At 31.5% G+C, this 27,474-nt stretch overlaps 2 protein-coding genes and 1 pseudogene across 3 annotated transcripts; 2 read left to right on the top strand and 1 right to left on the bottom strand.

The window, feature by feature from the left end:
* The first annotated feature begins 1,035 nt into the window (after window positions 1-1,035).
* Window positions 1,036-2,279, top strand: LOC124844976 (senescence-specific cysteine protease SAG39-like). The gene is made up of 2 exons (XM_088092893.1): window positions 1,036-1,602; window positions 1,687-2,279. Exons 1-2 carry the CDS (start codon window positions 1,164-1,166, stop codon window positions 2,277-2,279), a joined length of 1,032 nt encoding a protein of 343 aa, XP_087949019.1. The 5' UTR covers window positions 1,036-1,163.
* Window positions 2,280-2,517: 238 nt separating this feature from the next.
* Window positions 2,518-3,602, top strand: LOC124844973 (uncharacterized; annotated as a pseudogene). The gene is made up of 3 exons (XR_015780246.1): window positions 2,518-2,697; window positions 2,777-2,821; window positions 3,080-3,602. The product of XR_015780246.1 is annotated as an uncharacterized LOC124844973 (transcript).
* Window positions 3,603-14,278: 10,676 nt separating this feature from the next.
* On the bottom strand, window positions 14,279-19,961 carry LOC124844974 (2-aminoethanethiol dioxygenase, putative (DUF1637)). Its single transcript, XM_047321991.2, has 6 exons — window positions 19,789-19,961; window positions 18,774-19,085; window positions 17,825-17,970; window positions 17,565-17,712; window positions 14,941-15,144; window positions 14,279-14,849 (listed from the first exon to the last, which is right to left on the bottom strand). Exons 2-6 carry the CDS (start codon window positions 18,874-18,876, stop codon window positions 14,731-14,733), a joined length of 720 nt encoding a protein of 239 aa, XP_047177947.2. The 5' UTR covers window positions 18,877-19,085; window positions 19,789-19,961; the 3' UTR covers window positions 14,279-14,730.
* Between the last annotated feature and the right edge of the window lie 7,513 nt (window positions 19,962-27,474).

Here is a 27,474-nt window from a genome sequence, read left to right as displayed (position 1 = left end):
CTAGAACGACTATTTTTTTTATAGATTTCTAATGGACAAAAATTCATCGGTAATAGTGGTGTCAGTAAATTTATCAACGAAATTTTACATCCGTCAGTAATTATTGAAGAAAAAAATTCGTCATTAACTACAGAAAAAATTTGTCGATAAATTTTATTAGTAAATATTGTCTTCTTGTTCATCTTCTTCCCCTGCTTTCTTTCTTCTTTTATTTTATTTTACCAATCCAAAAGTGAACACATTCCCAACAAAATGACCTTTTTGCTTCCGTTTATATCGAAGACGAAAAACCTTTTTCTTTATCTCGTCTTAATATATCTCGATTCTCAAACCGTTGTCAATTGTAAAAATAATTGCTCATATCCCCTCCCTCATGTCCTTAGAGTTAGAGTATTTTTCAAGACCCTTAAAAAAAATGCATACTCATTAACGAAACCAAATAGGATATCAAGGAGATTAAAGTTAAAGATGCAGGCAGAAAAGTTATTAATTAGGAAACTTTAATACTTTACATGTCTAAATTAAATTAAACCGTCTTAAAAAATAATACGCTTTCTACTCAATTTATGAGGGCATAAGTTGGGACTTGCATAACTTTTTACTAGTAAATTAACTAGTTGGAAGAACAGGTTAACTTGAGTAATTAAACCTACTACTTGGTTTCAGTCTTGTTATTATTTCGGCTTGGCGATGGCGTACCCTGTTACACTTGATTAATTACTATTGAATAAAGATCACTTTCAATAAACATATTGTTTTACTATATATATATTTATGTGTAAAAAATATATATTATAATTTGATTTTGGAAGAATCTAAGTTTTCGTTTGCTAGTGCATTAGCAATTTGCCTGCACAGTTGATAAAGCTTTCAAAGTTACATTTTTTATTAGTCAGCTTTTCCAACACGCACAATCCTCTTGAGAGGTAATTTGGCAGTATGGTACATGAAACATCTACGTTTGACAAACAATTTGTCCATAACAGCACAACCAAGCTATAATTTCTTATTACCTACAAGAAAGAGGTGCTTCGAGATTTCAGTTGAAAGGTGAAAACTAACTTATAATTCAACGTTAACATGCCTATATAAACACCACAAACAATCCTCAATACCACTCCACAGCACACTTCCCTCAGCAACAAATACAAGAACAAGCCATCATGGTTGCAAAAAGTCAGTTCTATTATATTTTACTGACATTGCTTTTCTGCATGGGATTCTGGAGTTTCCAAGTCACATGTCGCACTCTCCAAGATGCCTCGATGTATGAGAGACATGAGCAATGGATGAATCGTTATGGCATAGAGTACAAGGACCCTGAGGAAAGGGAAAAGCGTTTCAGAATATTTAAGGAAAATGTGAATTACATCGAAGCCTCCAACAATGCTGCCAATAAACCTTATCTGCTAGGCATTAACCAATTTGCAGACCTCACCAACGAGGAGTTCATAGCAAGCAGAAATAGGTTCAAGGCCCACATGTGTTCCTCAATCATAAGGTCAACCACTTTTAAGTATGAAAATGTGACTGCAGTTCCTTCTACAGTGGATTGGAGGCAAAAGGGTGCAGTTACGCCCGTGAAGAACCAAGGTCAATGTGGTAAGCAAATGCTTCATTCTTCATTCGCATTTCCAGGTCAAATTATAAACTCAATCGTTATCTAACTATTAATTTATCTTGTAGGATGTTGTTGGGCGTTTTCCGCAGTTGCAGCAACTGAAGGAATTCATGCACTCACTACTGGGAAACTGATCTCTTTATCTGAACAAGAACTTGTTGATTGTGACACAAAAGGTGTGGACCAGGGTTGTGAAGGTGGTTTTATGGATGATGCTTTCAAATTCATCATTAAAAATCATGGACTAAACACCGAAGCCAATTACCCCTACAAGGGTGTTGATGGAAAATGCAATGCAAAGGCAGAAGCCATCGGTGCTGCAACCATTACTGGCTACGAAGATGTCCCTGTTAACAATGAGAAAGCCCTTCAGAAAGCGGTTGCCAATCAACCAGTTTCTGTAGCCATTGATGCCAGTGGCTCTGACTTTCAATTTTACAAGAGTGGTGTCTTCAGTGGTTCTTGTGGGACTGAACTGGATCACGGTGTGACTGCTGTGGGATATGGTGTTAGTAATGATGGGAGCAAGTATTGGTTAGTTAAGAACTCATGGGGAACAGAGTGGGGTGAAGAAGGCTACATTAGGATGCAAAGAGGTGTGGCTGCTCAAGAAGGACTCTGTGGCATAGCTATGATGGCATCTTATCCTACTGCATAATTATGAAATTTGTACCTTATTTCAAACCTATGTTCTTTTGTGTAGAACAGTGTATTCTCTTATGAATCATTGTATATGGATATATGACCAATGATGAAATGAAAAATTAGTCTTGTCACTAAACATGTTATGATGGTTCATAATTCATATAGCAGCTTTATCTATTCATTTAATTTAATAAGTGTAATTGTAACTAACACTAACTAACGCGCGTGCAATCGTGGTATAAAAGGAGACGCTTTCCCCTCTCATTCTGTTTTAAAGAATGGCAGAAGAATTACCATCAGCGATTCCGCAATCGCAAGGAAGTTCCATGAAGAAACGGCCTTCGAAGAAAGACAAACTATGGCTGGACGACTATCTCCATCTCCTTCATTCTCGCCAAACGCTTCACCTAACAATCAATCAACTTAACCAGGTTCCATTCATTTCAATTCTCAATTTTCTTTCGATACTCTGCATTTCATCGTTAATTTTTCTTCTTCCTATTGCCACAGGTCATCCGCATTCACGGATTCAAGAAAATCCACCACGCTCCCAAGGTTCTTTTCTCCCTCAAGCTCTATCTTAAGTTCCTTTTGGTTAGTAACAAAACTTTGAGGGAAAACGTTGCCTATTTCACCGTTTTCTCCTTAAGTTTTTATTCCTTGATTTCTTTTAAACTCAACGCGCTTTAAGATTAGAAGTTCTAGATTGCCTTGGTAGTTTAGGTCTCTGTCCGTAAATTTTCGAACAGGAGAGATTATCGAATAGGTTTTCGCTTTTAGAAATTGAAAAACCTATCTCGAATCCGTGCGCAGAAGGTGCTGGTGGAGGCGGTGGAGTCGCTGGATCTTGTAGATGTGCCGCGTTCGACCTTGCGTGACAATGTGTCGACGTTCGGCGGTGGCACTGGTGGACGTGTTGGCGGATTTGGCAGAGCTCAAATGGCAAGAGTGCTGCGAAACCTCCGTCGAGAGAATCAGTTTCTCCGAAGGCAAGAGCGTGTTGTCTGCTTCTTCTGATGAGAGCTTCCGTGTCACGAGCCAGTCGAAGAGGATGGACAAAATCCGTGACTTAATCCCTGAAGATTCCCGGAGAAGCCTGAAACCGACAAAAATGGTGCCAAAGCGGAAGAGGAGTAAGGTTCCCACTCTCGACTCTGTTGCCTCAACAGCAGATTGCGCTTCTCTTGCTTCCAGTTGAGTCAATGAATGAAATCGGTCTGTATATATGAGTAAAATGTTAAATAGGAGAATGGATACGACACTAGATATGAATGAGTTCCAATGTCAGGATATTCTAAACGTGTCTCACCCAAGAGGCAAGTGTTTTCCCTTTGAACTATTAGCCTCTTACTGTCATTTTATTTGCCTTCCATCTTCCATATTCTATAGTAAAGCATAGAAGTCAAAACAGTATGCAAGTATAATCTTCTGTGTATGAAAGTTACTCGTCTCTGCACCTGGTCTCCGTCTCCGTAAACTTTGATAGTGTCTTTTGCTATCTGGATTATTCAATAACCACAGTCAGAAAAAAGCAGCAAAATTGAAATTGTAGATATAAAGCACCAAGATGACATGATTCTCACACTCGTACATAAAATAAATATGATATTATGTCAGAACGATTAAAATCCACTCAAGATCCGTCTTAGTAGATTACATGTGTCAAGAAAGGAGATTCGAAAATCAGATGGTGGAAGGCAGGTGTGAGCAGCTAAGTGACCGTTCGGTTTTGACAGTGGAAGAAAAACTCTAAGTTTCAAAATTTCACGCCACTTTCTGCATGCATCTTTCTTCCCCAGATTTCTGAAAATTTCATTCTCTCCTCCTTCTCTCTAAAAAGCTCTTACTTCTCTCTAAAAAGCTCTTACTTCTCTCTAAAAAGCTCTTACTTCTCTCTAAAAAGCTCTTACTTCTCTCTAAAAAGCTCTTACTTCTCTCTAAGGATTCTCATCATTTCTTCCTTCGATCATCACTTAGGCACCATTTCCACTCTTCCGGTGTCAAGGGCTTTCGATTAAACCGATCAGTTTGTGAAGCTGAGCTAGTAAGTTCTTCTCTTCACTCAGTCGTGCGGTTTTCTGGACATGCAAACCAAGTTCTGGTTTCATGTGTTGATCACTCTTCTAAAATGAGTAATTCTGATAGTGTTTTGGTTTTTACTTGGTTTAGTTTTGGAGATTTGTTGAGCGTTGAGGGTAGAAAGATTTATAGAGGTGAACCAGTAATCATACCTGTGAGCGTTCGGTCACGTTAGAGGTAAGGAAAGCTTATATAATTTGATTTTTATTCTCGTTCATGAATGCTGGCATGCTTGTTTGATGTTGAATGAAATATGAAGTATGACTGTTACTATGTTTTGGATGTATGAATGTATGAAGATAAATGCTGAGGAATGTATTAATAAGAGTATGAATTTTAAGTCTCTATTTCTATGTGAAAATTTATGTTCGTCACTGAATGGTCTTTAACCGTTCGGTTTTCTCGTGAACTCGGTTGGAACTGAATTCCTTCATTTGGATGGAATTCCAGTTGAGGACCGAGCGTCTTCGTTTAGTAAAATTTGTATATAAGCGTTCAACCAAGAATATTCGTTCATTGGTATTTTGTTATAAATTTAAGTATATCTATATGTATTTGTATATTTCGTTCGTTCTTGAACATTAGTTAATTGATATCGTATATTTATCAAGCCTTTATTCTATAAATTTAAGTAGTGCTCGGTCTTACACCAAGCGCTCGCACCAATTAATGCTCGGTCTTACACCAAGTACTCGTACTAAGTAAGTACTAGGTCTTACACCAAGCGCTCGTTCTCTTCTCCGTAATCTATCTTGATAATAAGAGCGTTCGTCCAAACTCCATGGAATTTGCTCTCTACCATGCTCGGTCTTTGACTGGCATTCAATTTTCTTGATGTTAAACTCATAAATAAGTTAAGTATTTATAGTGTTCGGTTTCTTCATATGATTCCTTCAAGTACTATCAATTGATGTCTTACAGTGTCTGTCTCCATTGGTTTCGGCCTAGAGTCTTAGTACTCGACCTAGGCTTTACGGTGTTGGTCTAAACGCTCATGAGTAAGTTCATTTAATTGACTCACTTTGTAAATCACATTCGTTTCTATTAGTTCGGGTGAAATATTATTGTAATCAGCCTCTTCCAACCCCAATAGTCACTCTCTCGGTTTTGATCCGTTTTGGAATTGGAAACCTCTCGGTCTCACTTCAAGTGTTCGGTCTCGTTCGGGGTTAAAGATTTACGTTCAGTATTTGGTATCCTAAGGGATCTTTGTTCAAATTGGTTCAGTTGAGGTTTAATAATGAAAGATGAGGGAGTATGATATGGATGAAACGTATTTGATTATGAAAGAGTATTCCGGGGAGGAATATCTCATGAATTGGATATTGAAATTGGTAAAGTATGAATATGAGCACGCTAAGCTGGCGGTTCATCCTGATATTCCGTGATTACTCGTTCTCACGTAGAGAAGGGTAAGTCATGTGTGGTTAATTTGGACAGATAGGACTAACCTCGGGTGGCAGCTGTTGAGGGTATCCCAGTTACTACATCATCCGGGTGCACGAACGTCGTAGCTACACAGAATTCATACAGTCCGGACAGTCAGAGTCTAGCATTAGGATTTGCATGTAAAAGTGAATGAACTATCTCGTTTATTTGAATTGTGTGAAATCTATGTTAATACTTGAATTGAATTACATAAGCTTACCCTATTTTTCCTGTCTTGTCCGTTTTGCACGTTCGGTTGATGTCTTATCGCAATGATCATCCATGTGGATGTGAGCAGAAGGAGAAGAGCTGCTGGAAGAAGCGCTAGCAGAAGAAAGTTTAGTCGAAGTAGAAGTTAAGACCAAACAGTAGAATCGTTCGGTCAGTAATTAGTTTAGTTTAGTTGTACGAAGATCGTTCGATCATCTTTTCCCTTTTTGTATGACCGTGTGGATGTGAGCAGAAGGAGAAGAGTTGCTGGAAGAAGCGCTAGCAGAAGAAAGTTTAGTCGAAGTAGAAGTTAAGACCAAACAGTAGAACCGTTCGGTCAGTAATTAGTTTAGTTTAGTTGTACGAAGATCGTTCGATCATTTTTTCCCTTTTTGTATGACCGTGTGGATGTGAGCAGAAGGAGAAGAGCTGCTGGAAGAAGCGCTAGCAGAAGAAAGTTTAGTCGAAGTAGAAGTTAAGACCAAACAGTAGAACCGTTCGGTCAGTAATTAGTTTAGTTTAGTTGTACGAAGATCGTTCGATCATCTTTTCCCTTTTTGTATGACCGTTCGGTATAGGTCTTTTGTAAACCGTTCGGTTAGGAGTGAGTAATTGTACAGTTTTAACTTCTCGTTATATTGTAAGGTCGTTCGGCCGTATCTATACTGAATCTCTTTTGAAAGATTGAGCTGTAATATTATTAGATGTGATTATTCTATTGTATGATTTTTACACTGTATTTTTTGGATGTAACATATTAAAATACTATCTAATTACGTAGTAGTCGATGAACATATCCCTTATTTGAAAACATTCAGTTTAGATATTCTTAGTCAATCAGTGGTAACTTAACATTATTTTTTCATTTCACTGCATATATGTTTGCCTATAAAAGGCTTCCTTCCTGTTAGGCATGACTTTTCAATTAAATATAGTGAGAGGAACGGATTTCATCCTTTCATTACGGAAAATTTTTTTGAGATCATAATTCCGATTATTTTAATAATACAATATTATAAAAATAATACTTAATATATATAAAAATATTTAAATAATAAAATATAAAATTATCTTTTATAATAATAAATAGTATTATTGAATGAAGTATAATTAGTTGTGATCTGATGGCACACTTATCACAGAAAATTTAGCACCAGTATGATAGCGAAACACTAGGTGCACTAATGCAAAATATGTTTTCAATGAAGTGCGCTGACAGTTGACTTATAATACCATAAACCATAAATCAATAATATATATTCCAATGGAAAACAATAGAATATAATGAGGTATATGAAAAAAATACTTCAAACTTGTAAAAAATTTTAAAATAGAAAACTTATGAGTGAAAACTAAAATTACAAAGCAAAGTCTAAAAACTTTCAAACGATATCAATGAATCTTATATTTAATTCTATTACAAGAAAACATAAATTTATAGCATTCACTAAATTATGATAGAATTACCATATGTCAAAAGGACGTCAAGAAAATTAAAATAAATAAAGTTAATAGTGATTCACCGAATATTAAACTTATATGTTTTAATATTTATATTTGGGTTAAATATCTTTTTAGTCCCTAAACTATTGGTCGTTTCTGGTTTTCGTTCCTGTTTCAAAGTAAGGTACAATTTGGTCCTCATTCTTTTCGAAACGTTCGTTTTAGTCCTCGAAAACTAAACACTGTTTTCGTCCCTGTTTTGGTCCTCATTTAGCAACAAATGAGGACTAAAACCAAAATTCCGAGGACTAAAACGAACGTTTCGAAAAGAATGAGGACCAAATTGTGCCTTACTTTGGACGAAAACCAGAAACGGCCAATAATTTAGGGACTAAAAACATATTTAACCCTTTATATTTATTTATATTTAAGTTAGTATGTGACATTAATTATAAAAAAACTAAAACAAATATTAAAAATAAATTAGCAAATATTGATTTTATTTAATTTTAATATTTTATTTATTTGAGTCTATTGATTAAGTGAATATTAAGGATTAGAGAAACTAAAATAAATATTAAAGATAAATAAAGTTAGCCATAGGGTTTAATGAACATTAACATTACTTATTTTTAATATTTTATATATGTAAATTAGTGTAACTAAGAAGATTTTAATTACAAAAATAAAAAATAAAACTAGCTAAGGTCTAATGGATATTAAATTTTTTTTAATATTTATATTTATTTAAGTTACCATACCCTCACTAAATTATATATTATAAATTTATTTACATTCTTCAGTCGAATATGGATCGTATATTATTTTTAATCTAAAAGTCCATATTTAAAAGAGGTCAAATCTTCCTACTCATATTTTTTTTTCTCATTTTCTATATAAATTTCATTACACTCACATTCATAAATTTACTTACACTATATTTTTCATCCATATTGGTTGAAACTTATTTTTTCATCCATACATATCTCTTTACATTTTGTTCATTATCTATCATGTCCACATTCTTGTATCTTCATCTCATTTATACTCATATCTTTTATCTACATTTATCTTTTTCATTTGCACTCATTTCCTTAACGTAATATAATTGTTCATTTCTTTTTTCATTTATATTATTTAAACATGAAGGTATTATACGATTTCCTTTAAATTACTATTATTAGCATTGTACTTTCCTCCATCCAAGTTGAAAAATAATATTAAATCAATATAATTATTCTAATAATATCCTATAATATGTACTTATTATTCTCGTAAAAATTACAATTATTATTTAAGTTACTTATTCCATATTAAATTATATATTATAAATTTATTTACGTTTTTCAATTGACTATAAGTTGTACGTTACTTTTAATTTAAAAGATGTCAAATATTTTCATTCATAATTTTCTTCTCAATATAAATCTCATTACACTCACATTCATAAATGTACTTACACTTATATTTTTCATCCATATTCGTTGAAACTTATCTTTTCCATCAATACATTTCTCATTCATCTACATTTTGCTCATTATCTATTATGTCCACATTCTTATATCTTCATCTCAATTCATACTCATCTCATTTATCCACATTCATCTTCTTCCTTTACACTTATTTTCTTAATGTATTATATTTTTTTTCGTTTATATTATTTCAACATGGAGGTACTATACAACTTTCTTTAAGTTACTATTATTAATGTTGTATTTCCCTCCATCGAAATTGGAAAATAATATTAAATCAATATAATTATTCTAGTAATATCCTATAATATGTAACTATTATTCTCGTAAAAAATATAATTATAATATATCATAAAAATATTACATCATACAGTTAATACAATTACTACAAAAAAATCATCTAAATTGTGAGGGTTTTATATATGGTAATTGGTTGAAACATTTACTTTTTATGATATATTACGACAATTAGAATCACATTTTACATGTAAATTATAATAGTTTTAACTATCAATTTTTCAATAAATCTTAGTATTTTGTTTTTACTTTCACTCTCACTCCTACTTTAGTGCCTCTCCTTTCTTTCACTCTCATCATCCCCTTCAATGCACGGTTAGGATTAGAGTTTCTCTTGGCAACAGGTTCTTCCAATTGCATGAAAGCGATATTATTTTTGGCTCAATCACGAAGAGTAGTGTTGTTCGAAATGGTGGCGCTTTCGACCCCAAAACTGTGACGGTGCTATTTCACTTTGCCCATGGAGTTTTCACTATTGGGTAAACTATAGTACATGTTAGAAATAAAGAGGCTTGTTTCTCAACACCAAAAGGGGGTGAATTGATGATTTAAAAAAATGAACGTTTTTCAAATCTTTTTGCAAAATTAGAATGATCTTGAGCTTTCTTGCAATGTAAGTAAATATGTATGCAGTTTAAAGTAAAGAGATAGGAAAAGAAGAGCAAACACAATGTTTTATCTTGGTTTGGCCTTAATGCATACATTCAGTCACCCTTCCAATCAACCTTAGATTGAAGGATATTTCACTATAATGATTTGAGAATTACACCAAAAGATTTATAGTGAACACATCCTCACAATGCAAACACCTTTCCCACTCACAATCAAATATAAAAAGGAAAACACATGCACACACAGAACCACACGTTCTTGTTGTAGAAACCCTTTGAGAAATCTCTCTCAAAGTCCAAAAGCTCCTCACTCTTCTTCTTATCGCGCACGACCAAGGACACAACACAATCAACAAGTGTAGAAACCTTTTCTAATCACAGCAAATACACCTCAGCAGTGTGAATAAAATCAGTCAGTCAAGCTCTCAAATTTCCTCTCATGAACCTTCAACTTTCTTCAGGTTCTTCGCTTCTTGATTCTTGGAGCGTCTATGTAATTTGTAAATCTTTCTCATATCAAAACTATCAGATATCAAAGTGTACAAATGATCAAAAAATCTATTTAATTACAAGCAATGCGTCTATTTATATTTTTCATCATATCAGACTCAAACTAATCGATTATGTTAGTAATGTAATCGGTTACATAAAAACCAGGTGTAAAAGAATTATAACTAACATGGCTCTTAACTGAATGCAAAATTAATGTAATTGATTTGCATTTAATGTTAGTCAAACATATTTAAAAATATGACTGTTATAGTAGTTATGACTAAGCTGAAAACAGTTTTCAAAAGATAACAGACTTAATTGATTACATAAAATGTGTAATCGATTATGCTTAACACTTAAACAGATTTTGAAAACTTTTTCTTTTCAAAAACTCATCACAACACATTTGAAAATGAAATATGCAAATACACGATTTTTAATCGATTTAACAACTAATGTAATCGATTCAAACTTGTTGTTTTGCCACAGTTCAAAACATAAGTTGTTTGATGACGTTAATTGATTACAACAAAACGATAATCGATTATGTCATGCATATATGCTTTTGTGCTTGTGGTTTTCATCACACATAACATACAATATGCATACAAAATTATATGAACACATCATAAGCAATAGTATGCACAACCAATAGCATGTCAACATATGCATTTATCAGCAATAAGCATTTCCATATTCACATATGTATTTCATCACATAGAAACATATTTATGTAGTGACATGACATCATATGTGTTGTTACAGTCAATGTGTTGTCATCATAAAAACTAAACACATCAGAGAATGGGTTTAGCACTCATATTGCTCTCCCTATCAATAATACACCTTTTCTTCATACATGTCTCTCATTAGCACTTGTCTGTTTTCAATTGTGCCTCAAGTGTACCTTGATTCTAAGGTCATGCTTATTCACTTCAAACTATTGCTTTTACACCTTGCATGTGAAAAACATAAACATATGCACTTTTTAATATGCTTTTTTATTAAAGTGTAATACAAATTTTAGAAGAATATAAAAAATCCTAAAATAAAAGTATTGAAATATAATGCAAAGTTTAGAATATTTTAGAAAAGCTTTAAGAAGAAAAAAATCAAAAACGTTCTACATAGGTGAAAATTCAAACAATTCACATAAGTTGTGACTATCCTTTTCTGGAATAATCTATGGATTTATAAATATCCATGTACTTCACCATTTGATGTACGACAACATTTAATACAACGTAGACAACTACAAAATACACTTCTTTCAACTACGTAAAGTGAATAAAGTGAAGCGGTTTTAGTGTGTTGATTATTTTTAAAACTTAAAAGAAGTTGTAATTGTTGATTTGATTTATTATTACTATGTTGTTCATGTGAGTAATTTCATGAAGAAATTTGTACATATTCTGCATCGATTGAAGTTTTTTAAGAGAAATCTCAAAATGTCAAGAGAGTTACTTTGCATAAGTGTGAGCAATGGGAAGCTCGTAAGTGAGATTGTGGTTGCTGTTTTTCATAACTATTAACGTAAGACCCAAGAAAAATATAGGATTTTAAAATAAAGTAGTATTGAGACTTTAGTATAGTTTTCTATAAAATTTGGTATGTTTAACAAGGTGTTGTGTAGCTTACTTGGTGAGAGCTCTTTGAATGGGCTAAGTGGTCTTGTGGTTACATCTTTGTTAGAACATAAATGCTTATTTATTTGATGTTATTTTGATAAAGTGAAACACATGTTTCGGTATGCTTGTTAGGTTTGATAGTGAAGATGTTGACTAGAATTAAATGGATGTGGGTTCAATTCCTAGAGAAAAAAGTTTAAGAGAAACCTAGATTTTATTTATATTTTTGCATACGGGAAAAAGGGTCTTTTACACTATTAATTGGTGCATGAATTAAACTAGGGGATGTAGGAAGTAAAGGTTGCATGTTAAATATCTAAACAAAAATTTAAAAGAGATTGACATGAATCTTGGTAGGGTGGACAGTTTCATTTTAAAAGTTGGTTGAGAAATGATAGGGTAAGAGATAAGTGGTTTCCAATATTTAAAACATATTTTTAAGAGTTAAAGATAAGTTGGAAAATAAAATAAAAGAGGGTCTCCGTGAAACCCTAAACTTACGTCAAAGAGAGAAAGAGAGTGAAATGCAGGAGAGGGAGGAATCAACTGCAAAAGCATGAGAGGCTGGGTGTTGCTATAATCTTTGTGGGTGGAGAAAGCCTTAGTATTGACCAAGGTATGGAAACACTTACCTTGTTTTTATTGTATGTTGTACGTGGTTGTGTTCTTGACTGTCTTGAATGATATCGGATATGTATGAATATGTGTTTTTACATTATGATGGTGTATACCATGATGATTAGGGGGTTTCCTATGATAATAGGGTTCTGTTAAGGGTTGTGTTAATTGTATTTCTAAAATTATAATTTCATACTGAGATATACCATAATTCGTACTTTATAAAGAATAATTGTAGAAGGTAATTGTGCCACGTATATGATGGAGTATATATATTAGCTTTATTGACTCTTTTTAAAGAAAATACAAATAAACATTTATTTTATAATTAATGTTGAGTAAATAGTTAATTTAATATGACAAGTACATATTTAGCTTTTTAGTACAATAAAATTATTGTAGTGTTAATACAAACATTTTAATTCTATTGATTGTGTTTCAACTTCATTAATGATTAAGGCAATTAAACACAAATATGGTATTTAATGATAGATACATGTATTTATTACAGAAAAAATTAATGTTAATATGCAATTAAACTTAAGAGAATATTTGAGCTTTGTTTTATAAATTTAAAATAAAATTAAATATGTTTGTGGTCTCTTGGATACGAAATTATAATTTATTTTTGTCCAAAATTTTGATTCATTTTGATCTTAAAATTTAAAAATGATGGATATACTCATCTTAATCCAAAAATGTTTGAATGGATACACTCATCTTAACTCAAAAATGTTAATTATTAGTAGGTGATAAACAATGTTATATATTGGTATTTAAGTTGGAACATGATAGATCAAACACTAACCTAAAATATAAAAAAATTAACACAATTGAATTAGATATATCCATTTATTTTTTAAGTTTGAAAATCAAATTTTATCAAAATTTGATGAATTTCAATTTTATGTCAAATTTTAGAATTAACGACATATTTAAACCTTTCAAATATTTAATGATTCCTTTCATTATTTTCTTATTAAAATTGCAAAAAAAAAAATATTTTACTAAAATTAAAATAAATCAATTCTTGTTATATTAAATCAATTATTTGTTTATTAACTTTTTAACTAATTGTACATATAGCCATGTTGTAAACACAATTTAATTTCCCAGGCCAGTTTATTATCATCCCATTTTAATATTTACAGGTAATTTTCTGTATGTGTGTGGGGTTTGTGGGTGAAGTAAGAATATACCTTTTGACTTCTTACTTACTTATATTGATGAATGGATATTTTATTTATTTAATTTTCATCAAAAGATAATTAGCAACCAGTTTTTAATTTCCTTTTTAATATATTCGTGTTATTTTCAGAAAGTAAACTTCAACAAAAAGATAAGGCAAGTGTGATCTAAAATTTCGTATCCGTTGACTTCCTAGATGTTTTATAAAGTATGATTTAGCCAACACGCATGTGCGATAGTGTCATTATAGTCAACACGCATTTAAGAACCTTGTACTAAGTTATCTGGCTTCGACGGTACAGCTTAGTACTCTTTTCAACACAATTCTCTTGGTTTTTTTTTTCTATAAATGGTTGTGTTAACTATGTAATTTCTCATCTGATAAAAAGGTTATCATCGATGTGATTTTTAATAAAAATGTTATAAAAATTTACTGATATATAGTATGATAATATGTAAGTGGAGGCTGATGTAAAATTCCAAATATAATTATGTATATGATAAATTTATACCATATAACTTTATAGAATAAATTGGCAATAACTGTATAAAAAGTAATTAATATTATTAAAATTATAAAATAAATTCAAACAAACTCTTACAAAGTAGGCTTAGTAGCTTAGTTGTTATGAACTTGCTTTTGTTTTGGACTGAGCATAAGGCCTAAATACTAGAGGCGACAACTATTTGAAGCCTGAACATGACAGAATGTTACTATAAACAGTAACCAAATCACAGCACCCTTTTGTTCTCCATGAAAACAGATTTTGATATGGCCACTAAGAAGAACTTTTTCAACATTACGTAACTATTCTACTGGATTACTTTTGAGGTCTGTAAATAGATTACACTAGTGCATCATTATGTACACACTCCAGTGACTCACATACATAGACAAAGAATATAATAATTATTGCACATTCCACTGTTCCCTTTGTTGTATTCTAAAGATAAGCCAATTTCCTTTTTGTGTAAGACACATCAAAGAAGAAAATTTTTCAAGTTCTAATAACTGGACCCCTGTACAGTCCTCTCCGGATCACAAAGTCATCAGGAGGTTGAAACTCTTCTAACCAAGTCACTTCAGAAACCGTCACTCCATCCAACTCAACATTAACTGCAGTGGAAATGAAGGTTGGCAATGGTGCAATATGATTAACAGAACATAGTTTTAGATGTTGGTTGGTGATGAAGATAAATGAGATTACCTGGGAGATCTCTCCGTTGGGATCGCCGGAAGTAGGTGCAGTGTCTTCCATGCTCTGAAGAGTAAGGAGGAGACAATATGTCAAAGATAGCACAAGGAGTTATAGCTCTAAAACAATGGATGTTTCCTCCACTGGTGGGGTAAAGAACTGTTGTGGGGCTTGGTGCTGTCATATCAGTATCTTTCACAAGCTTTGCAGGTCGAACTGTGAATCACAGATTAACAACTTTTGGTGTCAGGAGGATAAAAAAAAGGGTATTAATACTTACCAAATTAGGGCAAATAAGACAGGTAATACAATGAAGGAAAATTGATCACAAAACAAAAGGATAGTACTTATTCATACAGACATTTAGATACTTCTTAAGCCCAATAAATTACTTCAAAACTAGCACTAGCACAAACATGTAGCTGCTGAACTACTATGGTCCCTACACCCACCCCTGCAGTCTGCTATTTAAAACCCTGAATTAGATGCAGGCATGAACTTTTGTTTTCTTTTACTTTTTGAGACAGGTTCAGTGGCATAGCATAAGAAACATACCATAACTTACTTTCAACAAACTCATAAAACTGATATATCAAGTCATTATACGTCCAGAGAATCATTGATTTACAAGTAAACCAAAAGTATGATTTCATAGCAGAAATGGTTTAGGTATAATAATAATAACGTTGGTTTTAGATAACCCTGATGTAATTTTAGTAGTAAATATTTTGGGGGATTCATTGGGTGGGTAGTAAAACAAGAAACAGCTACATTTCCACGACCAACAACTTTCATATTTTATGGTAAATTGGTAAATTCCAGAATTTATTCAAAGAAATTTGTAGTACTGTACACAGCCTTACCCCGAAAGTGGAGAGACTACTTCCAGGACTTGACGACTTGTCAACTTCTAAGAAAATTCTTAGCCCTCGTTTTTCATTCCTTTGACACTAGTGTTCTAAGTCAATTGATAAGTTAACAACTAATAATCTAAATTGTTCAGAATAAGGCATTAAGAACACGATAAATTATTGTTTATACTTTATGATTTGTCAAAAGGAATAAATGTTTAGAAGTGACACAAGTAGTTTAGAAGATGCAACTCATGTAGATCGAACTTCTTCTCCAATCAATTATGTTCACTATGGTATTGAAGAAGCCAATCAAGCTCAAATAATAGACGACGAGAAAAATAAATAAAAGTAGAGCTTTAAGAATTTATAAATAATCAGTCAATCCATCAAAAAATTATCCAACATGACGAATATGACATGCAAAACAAAGGATCAGAAGCCATTCAAATTCAAAAGGATTTCTGATGGAAAGCACCTCCAGCTTCACACAAGGGAAGATAATGAAAATTCTTTAAACTTTTCAAGTTTCTAAAAAGAAACTCAAACTTTGTTCCTCTTCCAAGGAAGGTTCCTTGGTGAAGACCTCAGGAAAAGATTACTCCCATGTATGAGCTGAAGAATAACAAGACAAGCTAGGTGATTTCCTTGAAAAGGAAACTGTAAATCTTCAAATCCAACTTAATTTTGTGAAGAACCAAATTTTAGTGGCTAGATCTGTTCCATCTAAATTGCATTCAATAAAATTAGAGGTCCAGGGGCAGTTACAAATGTATGGAGAATACATATATTTACATTAAAGTACAAACTTCCAAATATTCTCAATATTCTTGTAGAATTTTATATGGAATGAGCGATTTCAGTTTTAATTAGATAATGATATAAGATAATTTTAACATGGTCTTTGATAAAACTTTTGGAATTTAAGTAACATTAATATATAACAAGGATTGGAAAAATTCTAGGTGAATGTTTATTTTCCAATCCCATTCATATGTGCTATGAAAGAGCTTGTTATATGTAAAATGAAATAGAATTTGTATTGACAAACGAAAATAACAACACCGGCCTAGAATTAGATAGCTTTTTCAGAAAGTGTTACCGATGCACACACACAGAAGAACATATCCACTTATCAGTCTAACATTGTCACTCAGACCTTCTTGCAAGGTTTCAATATTAAGAGTATATAAGTTCCCAAAATATGACTCTGTCTGTTTTATTTGGTCTTTGCGCTGGTACACACACTAGCAGATGAAGAAAGGATAAAATTCACTACAGTTTATGGATTTGAATATTATAACTGTAACCACCCTGATATAAATCCAAAATGGTCGAGTATTCTATCAATCCATTATGACTTCCTTACATATTAAAGCACTTAATAGTACAGAGTAATAGATCAGGAAGTAGATGAGTAACTAAGAACAACAATCTATCCTTATTCACGTTTATTTTACAGTGCCATGACAACTTTAGCCTTTTCATAACGTATTCTTCATTAAGCTCCAAACGATACCAAATAAAATCAAGAAAGGACATATGCCACGTATTGATTTCTGAACTAATATTACTCCAGTTTTTATCTAAGCTGTCCAATCGGAATATTTTGGTGATGCCTAGTACAATGCTACCATCTCTTCTACCTCAACGAGGCTGGAGTTAGAGTTCTTTAAGAAGGTAAATGCAAGGAGAAAGGGCAATCAATCACACTCGCATGCAAATACAGAAGACTAAAACATAAACAGAGCAACAGTAAAATATATGAAGTTATAGAAAATAGACCTTCAGATTGATCAGGAGAGCCAGATGCATCGATCCAATCATAGGATTTAACATGCATTGAGCCATACAACAACTTGCTCAACACTGTCATTCCAGGATGATTATGGAGAGGAATGATAGACGAGGGGGGCATGCAAAAAATTCCTATCTGCAAAAGAGAAAGCAAATAAAACTTCAGTTAGTATTGCTAATATAAGGCCCAAATACATAAAAATCTCTGACAGAGTAAACATGATCTGAAGTTATGAGACTTTACTTACAGAGAAGGAGTCACATTCATGCAAATGCAAATATTTTATAGGTGGCAAGGATTGATGGCTCCCATTACGTTCAAGTGCTGGACCAGGCCAATTCCGAACTAGTTGTGCTTCTTGTTCAAGACCTACATCTGACGGCTTGATTCTCTCTGTAGAAATATTATGTAAGGTTATCAATAAAATATCTGTTAGACATGAAAATTATTGGGCTGCAGGATCAAAGTCATCTAATCTAAGAACTAAGATAGGAAACCATAAAGGTATTAGTAGTAATGTGTTAATTCTGTCTGCACTATAAACCACGCAGGCATGTCTCAAGATGAAGGAAAATAATTGAAGATACACACTTTGAACATACAACTTATGACAAATCCCTCTTTTCCTCACCTCAAAAACATAGGTCCAAAACTGTATCGACTAAAATCCATTATCTAAATTGACAAGTGAAACAAATTTTACACCACAAAAATTGATGGTAACAGTTCATCAGCAGAAGAATATATTTTCAAAAGGATAATATTTTCCGTTATCCATTAACAGATAATAAGCAAGTAAATTTGTAGTGACAAATAAAATTCTAATTACCACAAAGCTTCAAGTTTAATTCATCCTAGCTTTAAACATAAAAGTGTGACCCAAATCCTACCCTTAAAAGGAGAAGGAATGAAAAAGGATTGCAAGCAGACTAACAGTGCGGTCCCCCTCAAAATTCAACCTTGAGGTTATAACTCCTTCAAAAAGACAAATACCTTAAACTGGTTTTGACGAAAGCATAGAGACAAGTGATCCAGAGGAAAAAGGGAGGGAAACAAAGAAAGCTTGAAGTTATTGACAAAGTATAGAACAATCAATAATCCAGAACTAACTTTTTTTGTACATCATAAAACATTCTAAAAGTTAACCATAAAAATGAATATAAAAGCAAAATAAACAAGTCAAAAAGGAAATATACCTAACTTCTCACGAACTTTCTCAATGACCTCTTCCGACACAGGTCCATCAGATGAAAAGGATGCATTGCATAGCCTATAAAGTCTCTGTATATAATATGGCATCTTGCAAACTTGAGACCAAGTTATCTATTCACTCGGACCAAAATCCCCAGGGTCAGCAAGCTGATAACACCTTGTAAGTGGCTTACTGATTGCAATAGGGACTGGATATACAATTAGATAACAACCGTATTTTAGCCTCAGAATCAAACCATCGGTAATGAATCTGCATGGTCGTAATGTTTCCTTCGCAACAATTCAAACTAATGGATCTATTGAACAAGGAAAAAGCAATAACGAGCCAAAAATCAATGACCTCTACTTCAAATATAGACATATCACAGCAAGTGCAACCACAGATCACGAAGTAATACCGATATAGCCAATAGAATCCCCGTCAATTCATTCAAAAGCATTAACAATCAATTGCATTTTGAGGCAATCATTGCAAAAGTTACATTATCAGTATAAAAAAGCTCACACTGTAAACTCATTACTTTTAAGGTATTTATGGTAAAATTAACAAACCACACCATACATGATGATTTATGATTGGATCAGTTGGTGCATCCACTCTTTACTCCACTATTATTATATACATTCACCAAAAGGAACTCACTTTTAGATCAAAATTAAGTAAAACCCAGCACAGATAAAACCAACGTGAGACTCTCCATAACTTCCACTCCATAAAGCACACCTCCCAGAACCCAATGTGATATTCCAAGAACAAAACACAAATTTTTATTTATTTTTTTATTTATTTGCGTCATAAACAACACGAACACCGCTAGTTAATTAATTAAAGCAGGGAAGATTTCCAAAACGAGAAATAGAGAGTGACCCAACAGAAGTAGCGAGGTGAAAGGGCGAGCAAAGTGATCAAAAAGGGATTTTGGATCAAAATCTGAAATGGGGCAAATGAGATTCCGACAGAAGAAGGGGAAGGGTGGGAGATGCAGAAGAAGAAGGTACCTGAGAGAGGCATGATTAGAGAGAGAAAAGGGTGAGGAACATGGTGGATTAGCAGAGGAATGAGAAGAAGAAGATGAAGGGGCTGTTGAAGGAAGATGAATGGACGTGCATAGAAGGATGAAGAGAGGGATCGTTGTTGTGACTGTGAAAGGGTTGGAGGTGAAAAGAAAAAGGCCCAAGGAAGATCTTGGACACGTCATCAATGTGTGTGTGTGTTTTTTTTTTCTATTTGGTTGAAATGAAAAAAAAATTGAGAAAAGGAATTGCAGGTTTGCCTTTTGTGAGATTTTTTGAGCCGTTTTTGAAGTCCAGCTGTTCCCCGACCACCTTTTTTCTTTCGGATGTTTTTCACAGCTGTTAAAAGGAAAATGACAAACGTGCCTCTCATTTCCTGTCTACAAGGTGTAACGAACCAGCATGGTACAATAGTTTTACATAACTTTATCCTTCAAATAGGGAATAAAGATTCATTTTTTTTGTTTTTTTTGTGTGTAAAAAAATCTTATCGGAAGAAATCTATCTTACCGCAACTTATTTTATATTCAAAATCACTTATCAATACTGTAACTCATTTAATGAAGAGATACTTGTTTCAGTAATTATTGATTAAAGAGTTTTGTCTTTAATCCTTTAATGAAAGAATAAAGTTAATTACTTTTTTTTAATATATTTTTAATATTTTCAAAATTTTCAATGTAGTTTGCATCTTAGTTAAAATAAATCAACGTGATTTTTTATGTTGTATTTATGTTGGCAGTTAAAAGAGTGGTGATTTGCTAGGATAAATATTTAAAGGACAGATACAACACTCATTTGATATTTTTTAATAAGGATTCATTAATTGATATATGGAATAAACGTTTGAGTCACCAATTAAGAATGATCCTAAAGTTCATCATGTGAGTCAATAGAAGGAATAATACTAAAATCTATTATATCTGTTCCCGTGCTAAATAACATAGGAATCATTTTTTACTATATTGAGTTTTAACAAAAGAGACCATATTGAGTTTTAGCACCATTTTAACAAAAGAGACCATATTGAGTTTTTTTTTAAAATATAGCAATGACATTTAATAAAAAATAAATAGAAAAATATTGATGAAAAGAACATTAACGGTTTTACCCTTAAGAATTATCCTACTAATAAAAAAATAAACAAAAACAATCAACAAACTTGAAAATTGGAGAAACTCATTATCATTGTTTAATGATAACCAGAGAATAAAACTATGTAAAAAAATTTGCAACTAGAAAATAATTCAAATTTAAAAGAAACTAGTTAAAAATAAATATAAATGAGATAAATAAAAACTAAAAAATTAACATCATAACAAAACTCAAATAAAAATAACTATTGTGGACGTGTCTTAAATATAAATATTTCTAGTGATACAGGAAAATAAATAGAACGTGGAAGTGTCTTGAAATGAAAATAAACAATTTTCGAATTAAATCAAAGACTTACCCCTTTGTCATTTATATGTTAGTTTTCTACAAAAAATATTGAATATTTTTGGGGATGTGTGCAAAATAAAATACTCATCGTAGATTTCGTGTTAGCAGGCCTAACTTTAGGTAGAACCATATCATAGTATCCTAGTCATTCTTTCATAATGTATTTAAATCTTTTTTCCAAGAGTCAGATAACTCTCGTAAGGTTTTATTTCTTACGTAATCACACTTTCATTTGTTATGTGACACCTGTCCTTAGAAGTTGAATAATAAATATTAAATCATTTTAGTTAAAGAAAATTTTTAATTACTTTATCCGTATTCAAATGTTTTCCATGAACAATAAGTTTAATGAAATATTTTCGTATCAACATCAAATAGAATATTTTCTATTACCTAAACTAATTTGTAGGTAGATTTTAAACCAAGAGTTCCAACTGTCCCAAATTTTACTCTATTTAATCAAAATTCTAGTTAAATAAAACTCTATTTTACCATCTCTTAGTCATTTATTACAAATAGTTTGTATCTTCTATATGCTATATGTTATTGACCAAACGATCGAAGAGTAAAGACCGTTTGGTCTGATTGATGCGTGAGACAAAATAAGAAAACAGTTTCTAAGTAAGACCGAAAAGAAGGTAAGCCAGTTTTATTGAATCTATGGTAAGTTTAAGGTCCATCAGATAGCCTATAAATAAAGGGCTAAATCGCAAAAGTAGGTAAGTTTTACAGAATTATGAATATACACTTTCTACCAAATATTATCACTATTCTTATGTCTGTCATTGACTTGAGCGTTGGACTGTCTTTAAGAGATATCTTTCCAACGAATCACACTAGAAGGACTTGAAGAAAGAGATATAAAAGTTAGACAATAGTTAAACAAAAATAAGAAGGTTAGTCTTTCCGCCCTGTATAAATATACCAAAACATATTTATTAAAAGAAAACTAAGAAGAAAGAAAGTGAATAATAATAATATAAATTTAAAAAAAATTGTGATTTATGACAAATAATTATATGCTACAGGAAATAACTATTTACTTAAAAAAAAGTAAATAACATTTTAGAACAAGGGGACGTTGTTCTTTCAAGATAAAAACAAAATTACTGTAAAATTATATAGTATATCATATGATTATTTTATTTTAGAATTTGGAATGCTGATCTTTCATGAACAATTTAATAGAATTTTTTGGCGAAATAACTTTTAGGATGAGCATGGGATATTTAATCTTGAAAGGCAAACTTTAATTTTATATGTTGCTGGTTAATTCGTTAGCCAAGAGACATGCTGTCCTTTTGTAAATATCTGAATTAATTGAATATATTTTTTAATGGTTTTTATTTTAAAACAGTTGTATTATAGAATTAAGTTTATATATCTTTAAATAAATTTAATATATTAATGGATTCTTAATATATATATATATATATATATATATATATATATATATATATATATATATATTACGAGATAAGCCAAAGAAAACCAAATATATATATAAAAATAATCAAATTTATAAATAACTTAAAATTAATTAAACCTTTAAAATAATTAAAAAAAATCATCATTATGTGACTCAATTAAAAATTAAAATTATATATATATATATATATATATATATATATATAACCTAATTTAATTGAGTCACATAATGATGATTTTTTTAATTATTTTAAAGGTTTAATTAATTTTTAAGTTATTTATAAATTTGATTATTTTTAAATAAGTTTCTATTAAAAAATTATTTATTGAATGTTTTAAATTTTTATATTTTTTGAATTATTTTTGTTTAATATTTGTATGGTTTAATGTATTCGGAGGTCCTGTTTATGCGGATTCATATCAATTGGGTCCTCCTATTTTGGAAGTGCTCAATTGGGTCCCTAATTTGACAAAATTGAGTTAATAATACCCTTTCCGTTAAATGCAATGGACAGCGTTGACTTTTTAAACAGGTGGCATGCTGAGGCATCCTTTTATTTGTAGGTGGCACAATTTGAGCTTAATACGTGGATTTTATATCATTTTAAATTGTAAAATATAATAAAAGCAGAATTAGGGTCAAATGTAAAATATAATATAATTAAAACTTATTAAACCAATGTTTCCTATTTTGGGGTCAGATATTTTGTGTGTGCGAAATTGGGGAAAGTAAGGTTTGTGGGTGGGTTCGTCCTTGTGCTGGGATTTGGGGAACATTGCGCTTAGGTCAGAAATTACCTATACATTACCTTTCGTTGTATGAAATTGTAGTAATCTATCGGTGGTTTTCGGTGGAAGCAACTAATTGTTGGCGGTGAATCACGTGGAAGAGTTTCGCGAAGGTCGTTGGAGGTGTAGCACGTGTTCAGGTTAGTAAATGTTGAATTGTTTGTATATTTTGGACAATGATGCATGCTCATTCGTGGTCCCCTATGTTTGAAGTGGTGTGATAGTGTGGTCCCCCATGTTTAATTGTTGTTGTGTTTTATATTGTTGTTGCAATGTGGTCCCCCATGTTTGTTTCTTGTGCTTTTTATTTTTTTTAAGTTATGTTGTCGTTGGTCCTCATGTTTCCTTGTCCTGATTCTAATTTTGTATAATTTTTGTTGTCGTTGGCCCTCTTATTATTTTATAAGATATATACTATTATAATGTTGTACATGGAGGATCATTTTGAAGTTGTCATCCACCATGGAGGTAATTTCATAAATGATGGGCCACTTAAGTATGAGGGGGAAAGTACAACTCTGTCTTTTGACCCAGACATGTGGAGCTACTTCATTGTAGTTAGTGTAGTAAAAGGACTTGGATATGATGGGTTTAAGGAGTTGTGGTATTATGTAGGGGGCTTCTGTGTTAGATAATAGGTTAGAGCCTTTGTGTGATGATAAAGGATGCCAATGTTGATTGCAATGTGGATGTTAATGATGACTGTATGGAAGACCTAGTTGAATGTGATATACAAGAAGAGGTAGGACATGGAGTTGGGAATTGGTTTGGTGAAATCGAAGTTGATGTGCAAGATGATGGACCATCATGGACTCACATGTCCGATAGTGATGTTGATGATGGTATAAATATTGACAATGATAGAGGTTTGTCCGGTGATAATTGGGAATCAGAAGAATTTCTTAGTGGAGGAGAAAGTCATGGAGAAGATGATGAAGAAGACAATTATGGAAAGTTTGTAACATTTAGTATGCCTAAAACAATGGTGGATTACAAATGGGATTTGGGGACTTATTTTGCTGACAAGCAAGATATTCTGGATGCCATCAAAACGTATGTAGTAGAAAATGGAAGAAATCTAACATATGTTAAAAATGATAAGAAGAGAATTAGGGTCAAATGTATGGGTGGTAAAGGAAATTGCCCCTGGATGGCATACTGTGCTTATATGAATGCAGTACGAACGTGGCAATTAAGGACTATTGTTGACAACCACAGTTGTAGTAGAGAGCACAAAGTCAAATTACTTAATTCAAAATGGTTGAGTAAAAGGTTGGAGAAAACTGTGAGAGAAAATCCCAAAGTCAAGGGAGTGGAAATTGGTGACAAGATAAGTAGAAAGTGGAATGTAGGTTGGAGGAAAGATTTTTGTTTTCTTTTAGTGTATTCAAGTCCTGATTCTATGTCTTTCTTGCACCTTTGATTAATTGTCATCCTGGTTGTTAAGTTTGTAGTATATTTGGTTTAAGGTGAAAAATGAAAACTATTTGAATAGTTTCATGAATTATGAACAAGACTAACTTAATCTGAAACCAGGTTGTTAAGTTTGTAGTATATTTGGTTTAAGGTGAAAAATGAAAACTATTTGAATAGTTTCATGAATTATGAACAAGACTAACTTAATCTTAAACCAGGTTGTTAAGTTTGTAGTATATTTGGTTTAAGGTGAAAAATGAAAACTATTTGAATAGTTTCATGAATTATGAAGAAGATTAACTTAATCTAAAACCAGATCAAACATGTGCTAATTCTCTTCATCATTCCATTAGTCTCCTTTGGGATATTATTACCAACTACTGTTTCAAGGTTGTGCGATCACAGTAGACATTAATTGAACTGTTCTTTAATCTTTAATCTTTAATCTTGTAATAATAGTTCTCTGGCCAAAGACTTAAAAATCATAATATAATATGCCTTTGTGAATAGGCTGGCAAACAATATAAACATTTTCGGTGGTTTTGAAGAAAATCCCTGGAAACAGGAGTGGTTTTTGCGAAACTCCGACTATTTTCGCAAAACCCCGGCTATTTTTGATGGTTTTCGCAAAATCCCTATTAATTTCGGCGGTTTTTCCGAAACCGCCAATAATTATTTACTAACGCAGCTTTTTCTAGGAGGTTTTGCAACCTCGGGAATTATATTTTTTGAGGGTTAAAACCTCCGATAACATAAAAAAAACTTCTACTAAAATTACATATTTTTCAGTGTAAGCCTAATACTACTTACACAATCTTAAAAGATATACTAAAATTACTCTATTTAACTGTAATTTTTCTCATTTTCATTCACTATTTAGATTGTTGTTTACTTTTTCACGATTTTGAGTTCTACTTTTGTATTTGTTTTTGTTGTTTTTGTTTTTTTAAAAGTTGATTGTTGTTTGTTGTTTTTAGTTTTAATTGTTGTTTTGAACTTAGTTGTTTTGACTAACTTCATTTTTCTATTTAAACTAGTTTTTAATTTCACTTTTGCTATCTATGTTTTAATTCTTATGAGTGCTTTTTGATTTACTAGACTAAGTTGAGAGTTTCTAAAGTGATAAACGTGTTCATTCAAGAACAGTTCAATAGTTTTCTTCATAAAAAATCAAATTTTTAATCAATTGACATAATTAAACCATGCGAGATTTGAGCTTATTTCTTTCATGTGTGATTCACTTACAATTACTTGCATTCTAAAACTTACATGGACTCTCTTTGACATTACTTATTTTTATGGGTGTTGCTCCCTCCACCACCCCAAGTACTTCTGGTACCTTCCCACTATTTTCTTTTATTCCAAAAATACTTTACACCTCCCCACTATTTTCTTTTATTTCAAAAATACCCTACACCTCCCACGATTCTCAACAATCTTTCTCTTTCTCTCTCTGCATTAATGGAGCATTATCTTTCTCTTTCTCTCTCTACATTAATGGAGCATTCATATGACTTAGATTTAAACTTGTGATATATTGCAAAATATAAAATTGAGAGGAAACTTCAATATTAGTGCTTCTACCACTTCCATTTTATAAACTTAAAGGTTAGATGCAAATACAAAATAATAAACATAATAATATTAATAGTAAATAATATATTATTATTATTATTATTATATACTAACTTTATAATGACGAAAGAACTAAATAAATACCAAATCTTTAACAAATAACTTTTCTTTTATATTTTAAGTATTTAATAATATTTTTATATTATTTATCTAATAAATTAAATACTTTATTCAAGTTATTTGAGTCAAACATGTCGGTAAGTTAAAACATAATATAATGTTAAAAATTATAGATATTAAATGTAAAAAAAACACACATATATATAAACATTTTTCTAGAAATTTAGAACAAAGTTTTACCATTTATTAAGTGATTTGAACAAAAAAAAATATATTGAACAGTGAAAATAAGATTGAATCAAGCTTATTTAAGGGAAAGTAAAATTTTGCAATATATCACAAGTTTAAATTTGAACCATGTGAATGCTCCATTAATGTGGAGAGAGAAAGAGAAAGATTATTGAATATAGTAGGGATGTGTAGGGTAATTTTGGAATAAAAGAAAATAGTGGAGAGGTGTAGAGTATTTTTGGAATAAAAGAAAATAGTGAGGAGGTGCAGTAGCACTTGAGGTGGTGGAGGGAGCAACACCCTATTTTTATATGCACTCTTAAGATTATTTAGACCATTTTTATTTGAAGTTACGATCAAAACAACTTACCTTGAACGGTATTAAAAATCAATTTCATATGTATCAATAAATTTTTCTTTAAAAAAATAAAAGATAAAAGAATAAAAAGATAAAAAAAATGTTTTCAATTAATGGTAGACAAGAAAAAAATGAAATAAATTCTCTTTATATTTTCAAACTTTAATTTTAGAAAAAAAAACTAAGAAAAACATAATAAAATAAAATAATAATAAAATAAAATTAAAAAAAGAGAGAAAATGGATAACCCAAGTAAATAAATTTGTTTTAAAAAACTCTATATAAAAAATATTTTTTCTTTAAATTTTCAA

Source organism: Vigna umbellata, chromosome 6 (assembly GCF_029865625.1).
Source record: "Vigna umbellata cultivar VRB3 chromosome 6, Vumbellata_1.0, whole genome shotgun sequence".
NCBI lineage: Eukaryota > Viridiplantae > Streptophyta > Magnoliopsida > Fabales > Fabaceae > Vigna > Vigna umbellata.
Note: the sequence above shows the minus strand (reverse complement) of the source record. Positions and strands in the feature narration are given on the sequence as shown.